Source organism: Podarcis pityusensis, assembly GCF_964106645.2.
Source record: "Podarcis pityusensis genome assembly, chromosome: 6".
NCBI classification, from domain to species: domain Eukaryota; kingdom Metazoa; phylum Chordata; class Lepidosauria; order Squamata; family Lacertidae; genus Podarcis; species Podarcis pityusensis.
Window position 1 is genome coordinate 79,969,240 of NC_138030.1, and position 13,860 is coordinate 79,983,099.

Here is a 13,860-nt window from a genome sequence, read left to right on the forward strand (position 1 = left end):
AACATCATGGAAAGGGTATTTCTAGGACTAAGGTGAAACTGTAAAGCCCCCTTGATTTTTTTTGTTATTGAATGCTGGATGTTGCTAATGGCTACTATGTTATTAAAGGTAAAGGGACCCCGACCATTAGGTCCAGTCGTGACTGACTCTGGGGTTGCGGCTCATCTCGCTTTATTGGCCGAGGGAGCTGGTGTGCAGCTTCCGGGTCATGTGGCCAGCATGACTAAGCCGCTTCTGGCGAACCAGAGCAGCGCACGGAAACGCCGTTTACCTTCCCGCTGGAGTGGTACCTATTTATCTACTTGCACTTTGACGTGCTTTCGAACTGCTAGGTTGGCAGGAGCAGGAACCGAGAAACAGGAGCTCACCCCGTCGCAGGGATTTGAACCACCGACCTTCTGATCAGCAAGCCCTAGGCTCTGTGGTTTAACCCACAGCGCCACCCACATCCCCCTATGTTTTAGGACATTCTTTTTGCACTGCTAGGTTTTGAAATGTCTTGTTTTCTTTGTTGTAAGCCACTTTGAGCATGATTTTTTTTTGGCATGGAAAAGTGGCATACAAATAAAATAAATGAATGAGACAGGTGATGATCACAGAGCTGCTCTGAATTATCTTTACACACACTTCACACACCAAGCAGTTGAGTTTACAGTACCCCAAGTACACCGGCTCCTCATTTCATGCTTTATAGTTGCCTAGATCAGTGTTCAACTTTGGGTCTCCAGGTGTGACTCGACTACAACCCCCAACATCCTTGACCATTGAGCTAAACTGGCAGTGGATCACAGATGTTGTATCTATCCACATCTGGGGACCCAAGGTGGTGCCCACCTTTCTGTATGTTGTTACCTAAACCCATCTACCTATTAAACCAGGAAACCAGAAGGAAGCCTCTTTGTATATCACATCTATCTCTACCCTAACAGTATTCTCAAACAGTATCTTGTAGACTTCCACACAACAGAGGACAACAAACAAAACATCCCAAGGCATTACATACGGGAATGTTGATGAATACTGTCTCAAACTCTGAAGTGGTCAGAAACCTTTTCAGGGGAACCATAAAAAACTGTAAAAGAAAAATGAACACATACTGCATTAATATATTTTGTCACCCACTACAAAGGACATTTCTGAATATGTGATTCCTATTCAGAGAGGGAAAGGGTAACAATGACCCCCACACTCTGTATTTTAGATGTATATGTCTTGTGACTGCCTATATTAGCTTTGCATACCCTACGTGATAATGGGTATAAACCAGTGCTGCCCAAACTTCTGCTAGCCAAGGAACACTTTTTCCCCCCTTAATTAAATTTGGAGGCACATTTCATTCCACAGGATGAAAGGGCTAACCACTAATCACAAGTGACCTCTTTATTTACAGTGTTTGCGATTGTTTAAGATAACAACTATTGAGGGAAGAAACTGCTTTCGCTATTTTTATGGAAGTTTATTATTTGTTTACAAATAGTTGCCTTGGTCGATTGCATGCTGCGCTGGGCCAAGCTCCTGGCACCTCACCCCTCGCCTCTCTCTCTCTCAGTATGTGCCAGCAGCCCATTGTGTTGGGAAGCTGGGAGAGTAATGGTGGTCCACCCAGACTGCCTCACCAGCCACACCCTTTCTCTGCACTCCCCAGCTGGAATGGTGCTCCTGATTGTTTTGCCAGGTCACTTTACCTTTTCAATGGATTCCAATGTTTCTGTGTATTTCTCTTCAGTTTGTTTTATTTCAGAAAGGCAGCAGCTTCTTATGTCGTTTTCAGGACATTTCTGCCAAGCCAACAAGAAGTTATTTGTAGACGTGAAACATGTCGATTTCAGGACACTTTCCTATTACAACATATTGCTTTGACAGCTGTCAGAGTTTATGATCAATTGGCAACAAAATGTTTTCAGATTTATCATTTGGGCTGCAGGGGACATATGTGCTGAGCTAGCTCAGTTGGTAGAATTTCAGGGTTGTGAGTTTGAGCCCCCAAAGGTTCCTGCATTGCAGGGGGTTGAACTACAGATTCCTTGTGGTGCCTTTCCAACTCTACAATTCTATTATTTTACATGGGTTGTTGGCAAGCCTCCCCCAACCTCATGCCTTGGACTAGAACTCCCCATCAGCCCCAGCAATTGTAGCCAATGGCTGGTGGAAGTGGCAAACTCAAAAACTCTTGCAACAAACAATTTCCCAATTTCTGGACTTATTTCTTCCACCAAGCCTCTGCATGAAAGGGCTTGAGGTTTCAACATGTCAGCAGACATTACAAACTTTGAATTTCTTGACATTCTTACTCTTACATGTATGAGAATTTGAAGCTAGCTCTTCCAATTTTTTTGTTTTTAATCCCCATTTTCATTTTCATTTTTTTAAAAATAAAAGATCAGAAGAGATAGCTTCAAAGTCTCATACACCGATGAGAGTTGGGGTCCAAAACACCAAAGAGCACCAACATGTGGAAGACTGCAGTAGGCAAGGAATAGAAATATGAGAAGCTCCTGCCACAGTAGGTACAGCTAGACAAATGGGGCAGCCCATAGAGCTGGGGTCCTCTTGCCATATATATTTCACACAAGATGCCCTATCCCATTATTTCTATAACTGACTATTGTAACTGGAGTTGGGTAAAGGAATTGTAATGTTTGAGTGAGGAGGGCCAATTGAACTCTTCCCACCTGTCAAATCTTGTGGGTATATATCTAGCATATGAATAACAGATAAGAAGCTGAAACAGAGGAAGTACTCAAAGTCTGCTGCTTGTTTTCTAGATAGCTGACATGTAGCAGGTGGTTACGGATGAAAGGGTCTTCCCACTGGTGACACTATAATTGTGGAATGCCCCAGCCAGCCAGCTCAACTAGTGGTTATGACGTTGTCATTTCAGCAACCCCCTTTTTTGTTTTCCCAGGTCTTCTAAATCTGTTTTAGTCCTTAATCATTATTTTTGCCTCCATTTATTTTCTTCTCTGCTCATGAACTTTATGCTGCATCACATTTATGGTCTGCTATTCTATTTTTACCTTGTTTGTATTTTGGCCTTGTGACTTATTGCCTATAAATTAAAATATAATATAATAACAAATAATATAATTAAGCAACTACAATTGTTTTAAAGAAAGAAAGGAATCCCATCCCAAAACTACAAGAAGACAACAGTGTAGTCTTAGCAGGAAGAATATTCAAAATAAGAATGTCAAATATTTATTCATAGTGATCTGGTTTGATTTACCTCTCTGTTTTATCAAACAATAAAGCAACCAGACACTGCGATCATCATCTGAGGCCCTTTTTCATGTACCTCCTCCATGAGAAGTCTGGAGGGTGGCGACACAAGAATGGGCCTTTTCTGCAGTGACTCACGGCTGGTGGAATGCTCTCCCCAGAGAGGCTTGCCTTGTACCTTCATTACATAGCTCTAGGCACCAGGCAAAACATTCCTCTTCTCCCTGGCTAATTAAACAATCTACGGCCTTTTAAACGGTGATGGGGGTTATTGTTTTTGTTTGTTACTGTGCTATGTATTTTTGTGTTTCTATATTGTAAACCGCTCTGTGAATCCTCGGATGAAGGGTGGTATAGAAAAATTAATAAATAAACAAAGAGTTGAACCCTACTGGCTGGTGTGCTGCTTCAGCTTTCATCAGGTCTTCATAGACTTCACCACCTTCGTCGTCCCCATAAACACAATCATAAAGGTCTTCATCTTCATCTACACCACTTTCACTAGAACACAAAGCGGAAGGAGAAAAGACAACAAAATTAAGAACATTAGCAATAGAATTTGAAGAACATTTAGGCCTTTTAAAATTATAGGCACAATGGGATGTAGAAGAAGTCTTAACCCTTTTGAAAGGTTCTGATATTTCTGGAGGACGACAAGGAGGGTAAGAGCAACATAACCTGGCGTAATGTTGCTCTGCCCCCCTTGTCCTCCTCTGGAAATAACAAAATCTTCCACTTCCATTGAGATCAGGGTGGCTAAACTTTTTTGGGCCACAGGGACCTCTGATCCAGCTTCCAAAGGCCACGTGTCAAAATGGACATGGCCAAATTGTTAAAAACCTGGTATGGTTGTGGGGTTTTTTTGTTTTTGCTTTTAATGTCACATTTTGGTCCTGATGGGGTCACCAGAAACCTTTGTCATCACAATGGGGGGCTCCGCAGGAATGATTGGAAGGAAATTCAATTAAATGGATAAATTTAGGGGTCATAGGAGGACACAAAATAAACACTTGGCAGCACAGTACCTATGGGATCAGTCAGTAAATACCGTATTTTTCGTCCCATAGGATGCTCCGTCCCATAGGACGCACCTAGTTTTTTGGGGGGGGAAATAAAGGAATTTTTTTTTCCTTTATTTCCCCCCCAAAACCAGGTTGGGGATGCCGAAACAGGTTGAGGAACAGCAAGATGGCGGCGCTGCGCCTCCCTGCTGTCCCCCGAGCTTGTGGGGCTGGCCGATGTCTACCCGGCGCGCGGGGCACTCTGCTTCAGGGTGCCCCGCGCGCCGGGCGGCAGGCTGCTATCCGCACCGTGGGGAGCCCTGCGGGGAACTCCTGCAGGGCTCCCCACGCTGCGGATGTCTGCCCGGCGCGAGGGGCGCTCTGCTTCAGGGCGCCCTTCGCGCCGGGCGGCAGACTGCTATCCGCAGCGTGGGGAGCCCTGCGCTCCGGGAAGAAGGCTGATATCCGCAGCCTAGGGAGCCCTGCAGGAGTTCCCCGCAGGGCTGCCTAGGCTGCGGATGTGTTCCCGAAGCGCCGGGCGCTCTGCTTTCAGCGCGCCCAGTGCTCCGGGAAGCAAGCTGCTATCCGCAGCCTAGACAGCCCTGCGGGACCTCCCGCAGGGCTGCCTAGGCTGCAGATGCATTCCCGAAGCGCCGGACGCTCTGCTTTCAGCGCGCCCGGCGCTCCGAGAAGCAGGCTGCTATCTGCAGCCTAGACAGCCCTGCGGGACCTCCCGCAGGGCTGCCTATGCTGCGGATGTGTTCCCGAAGCCTGGAGAGCAAGAGGGGTCGGTGCACACCGACCCCTCTCGCTCTCCAAGCTTCAGCGAAAGCCTGCATTCACCCCATAGGACGCACCCAGATTTCCCCTTCATTTTTGGAGGGGAAAAAGTGCGTCCTATAGGGCGAAAAATACGGTATATATAGAGGGGGGGGAATTAAAATGGATAAATGTCGGGGGGGGGGCTTGAGGGACCACAAAATCTCTTCAGGGGGCTGTATGTAATCGACAGGCAGCAGAATCTAATTAGATGTTTCGCAGACACATGTACAACACAGTATATTTTGTTCATTGGTCAAAACAGTTCCATTTTCTCCTTTACATAACTGATGCTGTAGAGTCCACAAATGTACAACCTACTCTATTAAATCTGGAAGGCCTTTGTAAATGTCTTCATCATTCATGCTCTCTTCTGTAGGAAACGGCCTGTGGAGACAAAATATAAAAGTAAAAAAAACTGCCATAAACCCAGTTCTTAAAGTACACCTCCATTTTAAAGAAACAACTGTGTGGTAGCATTTTAACATTCATCATTTAACTGTAACTCATCTGCTAGATGGAGAAAGATTTCACAGATGTTACTCAAGTTATCGGCCACGATTAAAGTTAAAAACAGAATCTACAACTACATTGTACCTTATCCCGGTGACTAATGCAATAGGGGTGCGGGAAAGCTTGGATAATGTTTCTATAACCTGCAGAAAGAATTGAAAACATTTGTTTAGTTACAGAAATAAAAACCATATGCCATAATTGAAATGCCATAAAATAATGAGTGTGAATGGCTAACATGTCGTGCTATCATTGGTTGGGATGGGAATGAGTGAGGGAAAACAGAAATTGGACTGTTACTGTAAATTTTAGCAAGAAGCAAAAAGAAAAAAAAGGCAACTTCAAAATTTAACCAATATTTAAAGCAAAGCAACATTAAATCCAGTTTATACAATGGCAGAACATAAGGACAAAATAGTCAAAATAGCTGAGGAAGAAAACATTTCTCTTCTACCTTGTCACCAAAAGGGGGAACTGTAGGACAAGCCATCGCTTCAGTCCAACCAGGTCTCTCAGTAAACATATTCCAGAAACACACAGCAAAACTAACAGTAAATTCCAGCTTAGTTTTTTAATTTTTAAGACATGAACTCTTAGAATAGAATGCAAGGAATCAATGGAGTAGGCAGATATAAAAGTTCAGATCTTAAGAAGTGAGTATAGGTATAATGCATGAAGTGAGTGGGTTAGCTAATTTGTTTGGTGTGTGGGATTATTCTGCATTAATTTAAAATTTTAAGCTACTCCTGTGCTCTGCAATGAGATGGTTTCTTTCAATTGGAGAAGAGTTAAAGCCATAAAAGATCCAATATCCCAGTTAAACATTTAGTTCTCGTTTATTTGCAGTGCAGAGAGTGTGCAGAGAAATTCATAACTGGCCAGCTGGCCAGATAAGCAGCATGCATGATTGCTTAATGCTCACATATATCAGTGCAATTTGAAATAATGTACTTATCAGCCTCAAACAAAGCCTATTTATTTAGTTTAAAATTCACAGCCCATTTCTTTGAATAGGTCCTCAGAGCCCCTCACAATGTAAAGAAACGAACAAAAACATCACCCTTACAGGAAGAGTAATATTACACAATCCAGGAGGCTGAAATACCTGTCTAAATAGGAACTTGCTGAAAGGGCAAATTTGGCAGTCTTCCAACTTTAAGGAGCTCCCTCAGGCATCCTGAACCCAAATCATGGACAGATTTAGTAGACCGGACCAGCACCTTTAATTTATCCCTGAAACAAACTGGTTATCAGTGGAGCTCTTTTAGCTCAGGCGTGATACATACTCTTTAGCACTAGCACTCTATTGTCATGCTCTATTCAAGACCAGGTCTGTTTTCAAAGTCATTCCATGTGAGCACATTATAGCGAAGTGAAGGTGAGTATTCCAGGATATGCAGAACATTAGCTACAGAGGGGATACCAGTAGAAGCTGGTAAAGTGAGACCAGCCCGCATTGCAGGCATTTACCACCGCTGAATCACACTATTCCCCCAGGACTTGCAAGGTTCTACACAATAGAGGAAATGAAAGTCTCTTCCTGTATTTATAGCCTGCGATGTTCCATCCATACTAATGGATGTGTGGGTGTTCCTTCTGTCTTCCCATCCTTTTAAAAAAATTATATGAAGAAGTGAGCTTCCACACATACTTCCCACCCCCCTTAAACATTCAGTGGTTCTGGTTTGGTGCCTTATTCTTCTGCTATAGATATTAGAATCATAACACTATAACATTATATAGGGTTTTTTTATAAATAAATTGCCACATATTTGCTCTGGTAATGGTGCTTAAGAAGACAGGCAGAAGGTTCTGAGCAAAAAAAGATGATATATGGGGGAAGACTAATAGTTGACCTAATCCCAATACAAGCCACTGGGCACTCCACCTCAGATGCCTGGGCAGTAACACTACTACCTGTACACATAGGAAGCCATTGCAATTCAATGCCATCTATAGCTACAAAGCTGCCACAAACAAACTCCAAGAAAAATATTAAACGACTGCAAAGAAAGAACGACGATGATCTGCAGACAATGCCATCACTGGTGCTCTGCAAAAAGTGAGTGAAGGGATGAAGAAAACATCACCACATCTGGATAAATAGAGCTGAGGTCATCTTCATATTGAAGATGCCTCACTATAAACCTCCAGATCAGCCTTCCCCAGCCCTGTGCTTTCCAGATGTTGTGGACTACAACTGCTATCTCCCTTGAACCCTTGCTGCAGCTGATGGGAGTGTGAGTCCAACAACATAATTAGTCACCAGGCTGCGGCAGACTACGCCACATCAGCCTGCAGCAGCTTCATGTATATGTTTAAAGCTATTGGAGGCATGAGATCCTTGAAGAGTAACTCCCACAGTGATTAGTAGACTTCCAGCTCCATGTTCTAAAACTTCCCAGTAATGTAGGAATGGTTCCATTGTAACACAATAGCTTCCACTCCCAGCCCAGGCAGTCCAGAAGGAGAGCATGGATAATGACACTGAAAAGTCACTGAGAGATCCAGGATATTCAACAATGTCATGCGCCCTGTGCCTTTCTCTTGGCTAAACTATTCAAATATTGAGCCCTGACAGTCTCCACGGTGAACTTCATTCAGCTGAAAGCTAAACAAGGAGAGTGGAGGTTAAGGATTAGTTGGTTACTCAAAAACAATTTAGCATTCGGAACTTGCTTTTCCCGGTCACACCCAACAGTTGCCATTGCTTCTAGGCTCTCCTTGCCAGTGGACATAGACTGCATCCAGATCATTTGGTCCTGGCTTCACCAACCATGAATGACAGTCAGACTTTTTTAATGTAGCTAAGAATCGGATTGGTCCCGGTGAAACGAGGATCCGGTGAAACGATGAAACGAGGGCTGCACGTTTTAAATGGAATAGAGAACACTGGCTCAATGCAAGCCAGGAATGAAGCACCAAAGCTAAGTGTGCAATGGAAGAGGGAGATGTGTATGACACAGACTGAAGCCAGCGAAGATTATCCAATACCAGCCACAGAATGGAGCCTCTCTTGGCCTTAAGACATTGTGAGGGTCTTTTTCGCCCCCAGAACCTCTCTTTCATTAGCACTCTCTTTTAAGAACCCCTTGTAACATCTGTTCTCTTCCTCTGCCTACCTTCCCTTGGGATGCTCTCTCAGTCCATTGTATTAGTCTTTCGGCTACCTATCTATCAAGTTCCCCATCCCTTAACATCCTACTCTACTGAGATCTCTCCTCACTTTTGCTAATTTGGTGCCTTTCAGCTGTTTTAGACTATTGTTCCCACCCAACCCAGACCTGAGCAGTTGGAGGGCACCAGCTTGGCAAAGGCTGGTGTGAGGCTTCAATCTCAGCAAAACAATATACAGATAAAACAACATATCACTATTATCTGCAACCCCTTTGTGCTAGAATTCAAGGGTTTTGTGAATTTCTAGGACGAGTAACAAAAAAGTTTTGTGAACCAGAGCCTCAAATAAACATAAATTGTTTTCCCAGCCAAGCAATTGCTACTGACACTTTTTGTTGTCAAATACCATGCCATAAATAACTGTTGAGAAATAAAAAGCCAATCTGCAAGATATAAGCTATTCAAAAGGCTTTAATAGCATCCTTATTGTGGGGCAATGTAATTGCTACCAAATAAGTCTGCAACATCACCATCAATATGATAGTTGAATCTTCCAGAAGCATGTCAAAATTGAAAGTAGGCATCGTTCTTAATTACTAACATCATAGCAGGCTCTCTCTTTTTCAGCACAGTGTGTGGGAAGCAGCAAGCTATAAAAAGAGGTTTCACAAAAGATATTCCAGTGCATAATTAGTGCCCACCATACTGCATTATATAATAATGCAATTCAGAGGAATTCTATGTACCTCCCTAATTGTTCTGCACTTCGTAGTGAAATTTCCAGGGCACTTGGTCACCACTGTTGGTCCCAGGCCTGTAGCCGGGACTTTTGTGATGGGTACGCATCGTTAATGTGACAGAGCAACAAACCAAAAAATAGAACTGGTGCCTAGACACTGTCAACCCCGATTCCAGTGCATAGGCACTTACTGGAACATACAGCAGAAAACTGGATACCGTACAAATCTGAGGACTACAGGGGCTGGCTTTGCTTTTTAAATGAAATGAAGCCATGCCACATGTTTGCAGGGCTATTTAATTATTTACTTAAATCATTTGTGCATTGCCCTTCTCTCATGCTCAAGGTAGCTTAAAGAATTAAAACCTGAAACACTAAATAGTTCTAACGCAAATATCAATGTGCAAATCAACTGCAGGTTCCCGGCTTACAATGTTTTCACATGTGTGCTTCAGTAATGAACCAGTTCCCTGTGTTCATTCTACCATGTCATAATTATGATCTACACTCTTCTAAAATGTACATAAGAGGTTATGGTGTGCACTAGGCTATTCAAATGTGGAATAAGGCCTGAGGCTGAATCTGGCTCATCAACTTTTTCCCCCCTGAAAGTTCCTCTGCATCCCTGAACAACTGCCCCTTGTGGGTTGTCATGGTGCAGCAACATAAAACCTGAGAGAAGCAATACGTTCTGTGGGTTTTACCTTGTCCACAGCTGCACTACAGTACACAAACCTAAACCCTGTCTGCTTCTAATCGGAGCAAAATTAAATATTAGTTAGCCTAAATTCAGTCTAGTCAGCACACAAAGAGGAAATAGGGAAGAATCAGCGACCCCGCCCCCATGTGAGCTACTAATCTAATTTTACAGAGGACTGAACCCCTCCTCCCCCAGAAATTGTTTTTGTAGGAATCTCTGGGCCTCTTTCACTAAATGCTGCTAAGCAAGCCCAAGAGAAACCTCCTCTTCAGCTCTGCGGTACAAAGGAAGCACACTCACAGATGAGACTCATTACCCTTTTGCTCCAGAGCAATGACACTGTAGATGCCAGGAGTACTTGGGAGAAAAAAATGAACATCCTCAGAGGTAAACCACATCATCCATTAAGATCTATTTATACACCAGAGCACCCTCATCTAGATGCTTCAGAGCATGGCAAGCTCACGCAAATTGGGGCATGAAATTAAAGAGGAAAAACAGTACAGCATGCTCCTTTTCCTTCTTAGGTGCACACATCTTTGTTTGGGAGAATTAGGAGACAGGTATCACAAGTATGATACTTATACATAGGGCTCAGCAGTGCAGACTGCTTCTGTTCAGAGTTCCAGCCACTCCGTTCCATTTCCTGCTTTCCCTTTTATATCACCCACCTCAGTCAGTCAGAATTCTGCGTGATTTTTCACAGAAGTCAGAACAATTACAGAGAGCAGAACTAAAAAGGAAGGTGAGGAGATCTATCACCTGCATTTAAGATAGCAATGGAACCTGACATTTGCAAGGAGACACATCTAGGAATAGCATGAGCAAACACAAGCCTTAAAAATACTTAACTTAGATGTTTGTCTACACTGTCAGGAAGCAGCAGAAACTTCAAGGTCAGGGAGAAGTCTCTCTCCGACAACATCCATCTTTTAAATTTTGTACTTGAGTCAGAAGCACTGACAGCATAATGAGGCTCTTCAAAGAGGCCACCCAACAGTCTAATTAATGACACTGGAGAACAGGCCAACAGGGAACAAAGTCCATATAAAGCAAAATCCAGTGACTTGCTAGAACATAGTGATCCTCAGGTTATGAGAACCATCATAGCTTGGCTCTCAGCACAGCCTGCCAGGTAGGTGAATAATGAATCAGCTCTGAAACCTTTAAAGAAGGGGCCTATTTCATCAAATATTTATTATTTTCTACAGATCTTAAAGCAAAAATGTACTATTGTGTGCTGCTTATCAATAGTCGTCACATTGATACCATAAGCAGAGAAAAAGAAGGGGAGTTGGATGGAAGGGGCAAAGAAACAAAAAAATTAATTCCAAACCAAAATAGCCCCCCAAATTAAAATAAAATGTGTTTCCATAATTGATTTCTGGGGACACCCATAAGAAGTTTAACAGGGTGAAAGTATGCCTCTATCCTAAAGATAAAGGATGTACAGCTGAAATGTAAGAACAGTATTAAGCAACCTGGCACCCTACAAAAGTTGTTTGGACCACAACTTTCTTCTCCCCTTAAGCAGTGGCCATGCTAGCTGGGACTGATGAAAGCTGCAGTCCCAAACATCTAAATTGCACCAGGTTGGGAAAGTCTGCGTTAGAAGTACTAATAGTTATGATCTACAGCTGAGGCTTTACATTTACTAATGTATTATTAATGCTTACTAATAAAAGTTTACAAGCTTTGGAGAAAAAGTACCCCTTCCCAAGTATACTCCCTTACATTAATGGATGCCATTCAATCCCAAGGGGAAGGGAAGCATTGAACTTAGGGGCAGCGTTTCCAAGGAGTGAAACCTCACACATACATACACAGGCACACATACGGAGGCTTGGTTTCTCAGACTCTGAGTGCCACAGTGCTTCTGTGTACAGATACAATGTTCCACCAAAATAAGTGGCACCCTGGCTATCTTAATGACGTCATGCTATTTACACAATAGATTGATACTGTCCTATGAGTGCACATTTCTTCCCAGAAGGATGTTAAGTTCCCATTTCAATAGTGACCTACATTTGAGTTCTTTTTCTTCTTTTTTTAGGCCTCTTCTTTAATAGCAGAGACAACCATTATTACACACACCCAGAAGTAATTTTCAGAATCTGGTGAAAGCTGGATTACAATGAACAGGACTACTTATCTGATGTCAATTTCCTCCTGAACATAACACACAGCAGGCTCCAGCAGAGTTCTGCTGCTGTGTTTTTGTGCATCAGAAATTACAAAGTGTTTTCACCCTTCTGAGGTGTTAAATAACTCATGCACGGGGGTTTTAGAAGGTGAAGAGCACATGCAAGAACTGAGTTCCCAACCATTCATCTGATGCAATGGAAACTGGTCCTGATTAGGACTGGTCGGGTGCAAGGTAGGGAGAATAACAGGAGATGGAAAAAGAGCAAATAGCTGCTGGCGCAAGGTACAATGATAAGTAGAGCCAACTCATTCTGCTTTGGTTCACATCTTTATCTCTCTTGAGTTCTAAAAAGGCAACACTCAAACTATGGAGGAAAGACTGGTTGCAAGCAAGAAGACAGGCAGAGCAGCCTCCGCTGATCTGGTGAACAAATTTAGCTTAAGTGCACACCTGGTCTAAATTTACATTACAAAAAATGTTGCAGTCAAACAAAGCATGATTTGAATCTTTTTTGCTTGATGTAATGAAATACACAATTGGCACTAAAAAGCCTCAGGTGTTCGTCATTTTGATAGCTAATTGTATTTGCTTAATGGCCTTAGATGTTTGATGTCAATTCCAATGTGAAGAAATATGTCACATCCTCACTGTAACAGGTTGTGGGTGAAGGAAACCATTTTGCAGTTTTAAAAAAAACTGGCCAGAGGAGGGTCAGAGAGGATAACTCAAATTTGTTGCTGGTTGCTGTGTTGAATGGGCAACCCAGCGCTTCCAACTTCCATACACACTGCCCTAGCCTGTGCTCCAGAGAGCTCACTTTGGTGCTGTAAATGCAGTTGCTTGATGGACAATGATAGCTCTTTCAAGACTAGCAAAGCTTGTTGATGTGCCTGCTGCTTTCAGCTCTGCTAAAGTCTGTATCTGTAAAACAGATTTGTATCTGAAATTTTGAATCAGTAAGAGAGATCAAAAAACAAAAAGACTCTCAAGATTTCAAGAAGGGAAGTAACATGCATCTCTCTTTGCTTATCAGTTCTTCATAGAATCTGTTGGAGACCGGTGTCAGTCCAGCACTGTTTGCAATCTGCTACCTCAGCTGGGTCACACTGTCCTGCTGCATCTTGGCCTGGATTTCCGCAGCACCAACCATGTGGCTAAAATGATTGCATACTTCATGACTTTTCTTTACATGTTCCTTTTTTTTCTTTTTCTTTTTGCTGGAGCGTGCTGTGCCTCTATTGTCTGAGAAGTGAACAACAACTAAGAAGCATACTGAAAAGTTTCCAATTGCCATTTGCGTATTAGTTATGTCACCAAATTACTTTTTAACATTTTTAAAAATAAATTTTGTTTTTGTGATGTCGTGGAAAGTAATCTGAGCATCTGTTAAGCAAGTGTGTTGCGATAAAATGTAAGGCTTTATTGCCTTTCCTGGGCTTTTGTTCAATCACCAGATTCATTAAGAACTGCCAAAATGAATATGCATTTTCACCCGGCTATACTATTACAACAGGGACAGTCAAGTCCCAGATGCTGGACCAGGGATGCTGGACTCTAGTTCCCATCATCCCTGACCATAACCCATACTGGCTAGGGCTGCTGAGAG

General features: G+C 42.8%; 1 protein-coding gene across 5 annotated transcripts in view; it reads right to left on the reverse strand.

Moving 5' to 3' along the window:
- VAV3 (vav guanine nucleotide exchange factor 3) overlaps positions 1-13,860 on the reverse strand; it is a 211,646-nt gene that overhangs the window by 95,143 nt on the left and 102,643 nt on the right. For all 5 annotated transcript variants that reach the window (XR_013987216.1, XM_081008607.1, XM_081008604.1 and 2 more), the window contains exons 3-7: positions 5,637-5,695; positions 5,361-5,426; positions 3,612-3,720; positions 1,686-1,778; positions 1,004-1,072 (exon numbers count right to left, since the gene is read on the reverse strand). Coding sequence is in view for 4 of the 5 variants with exons in the window: in XM_081008607.1 (XP_080864733.1) it covers positions 1,004-1,072; positions 1,686-1,778; positions 3,612-3,720; positions 5,361-5,426; positions 5,637-5,695 (396 nt within the window). In the remaining variant the exon portion in view is untranslated. The remainder of the gene's footprint in view (positions 1-1,003; positions 1,073-1,685; positions 1,779-3,611; positions 3,721-5,360; positions 5,427-5,636; positions 5,696-13,860) is intronic.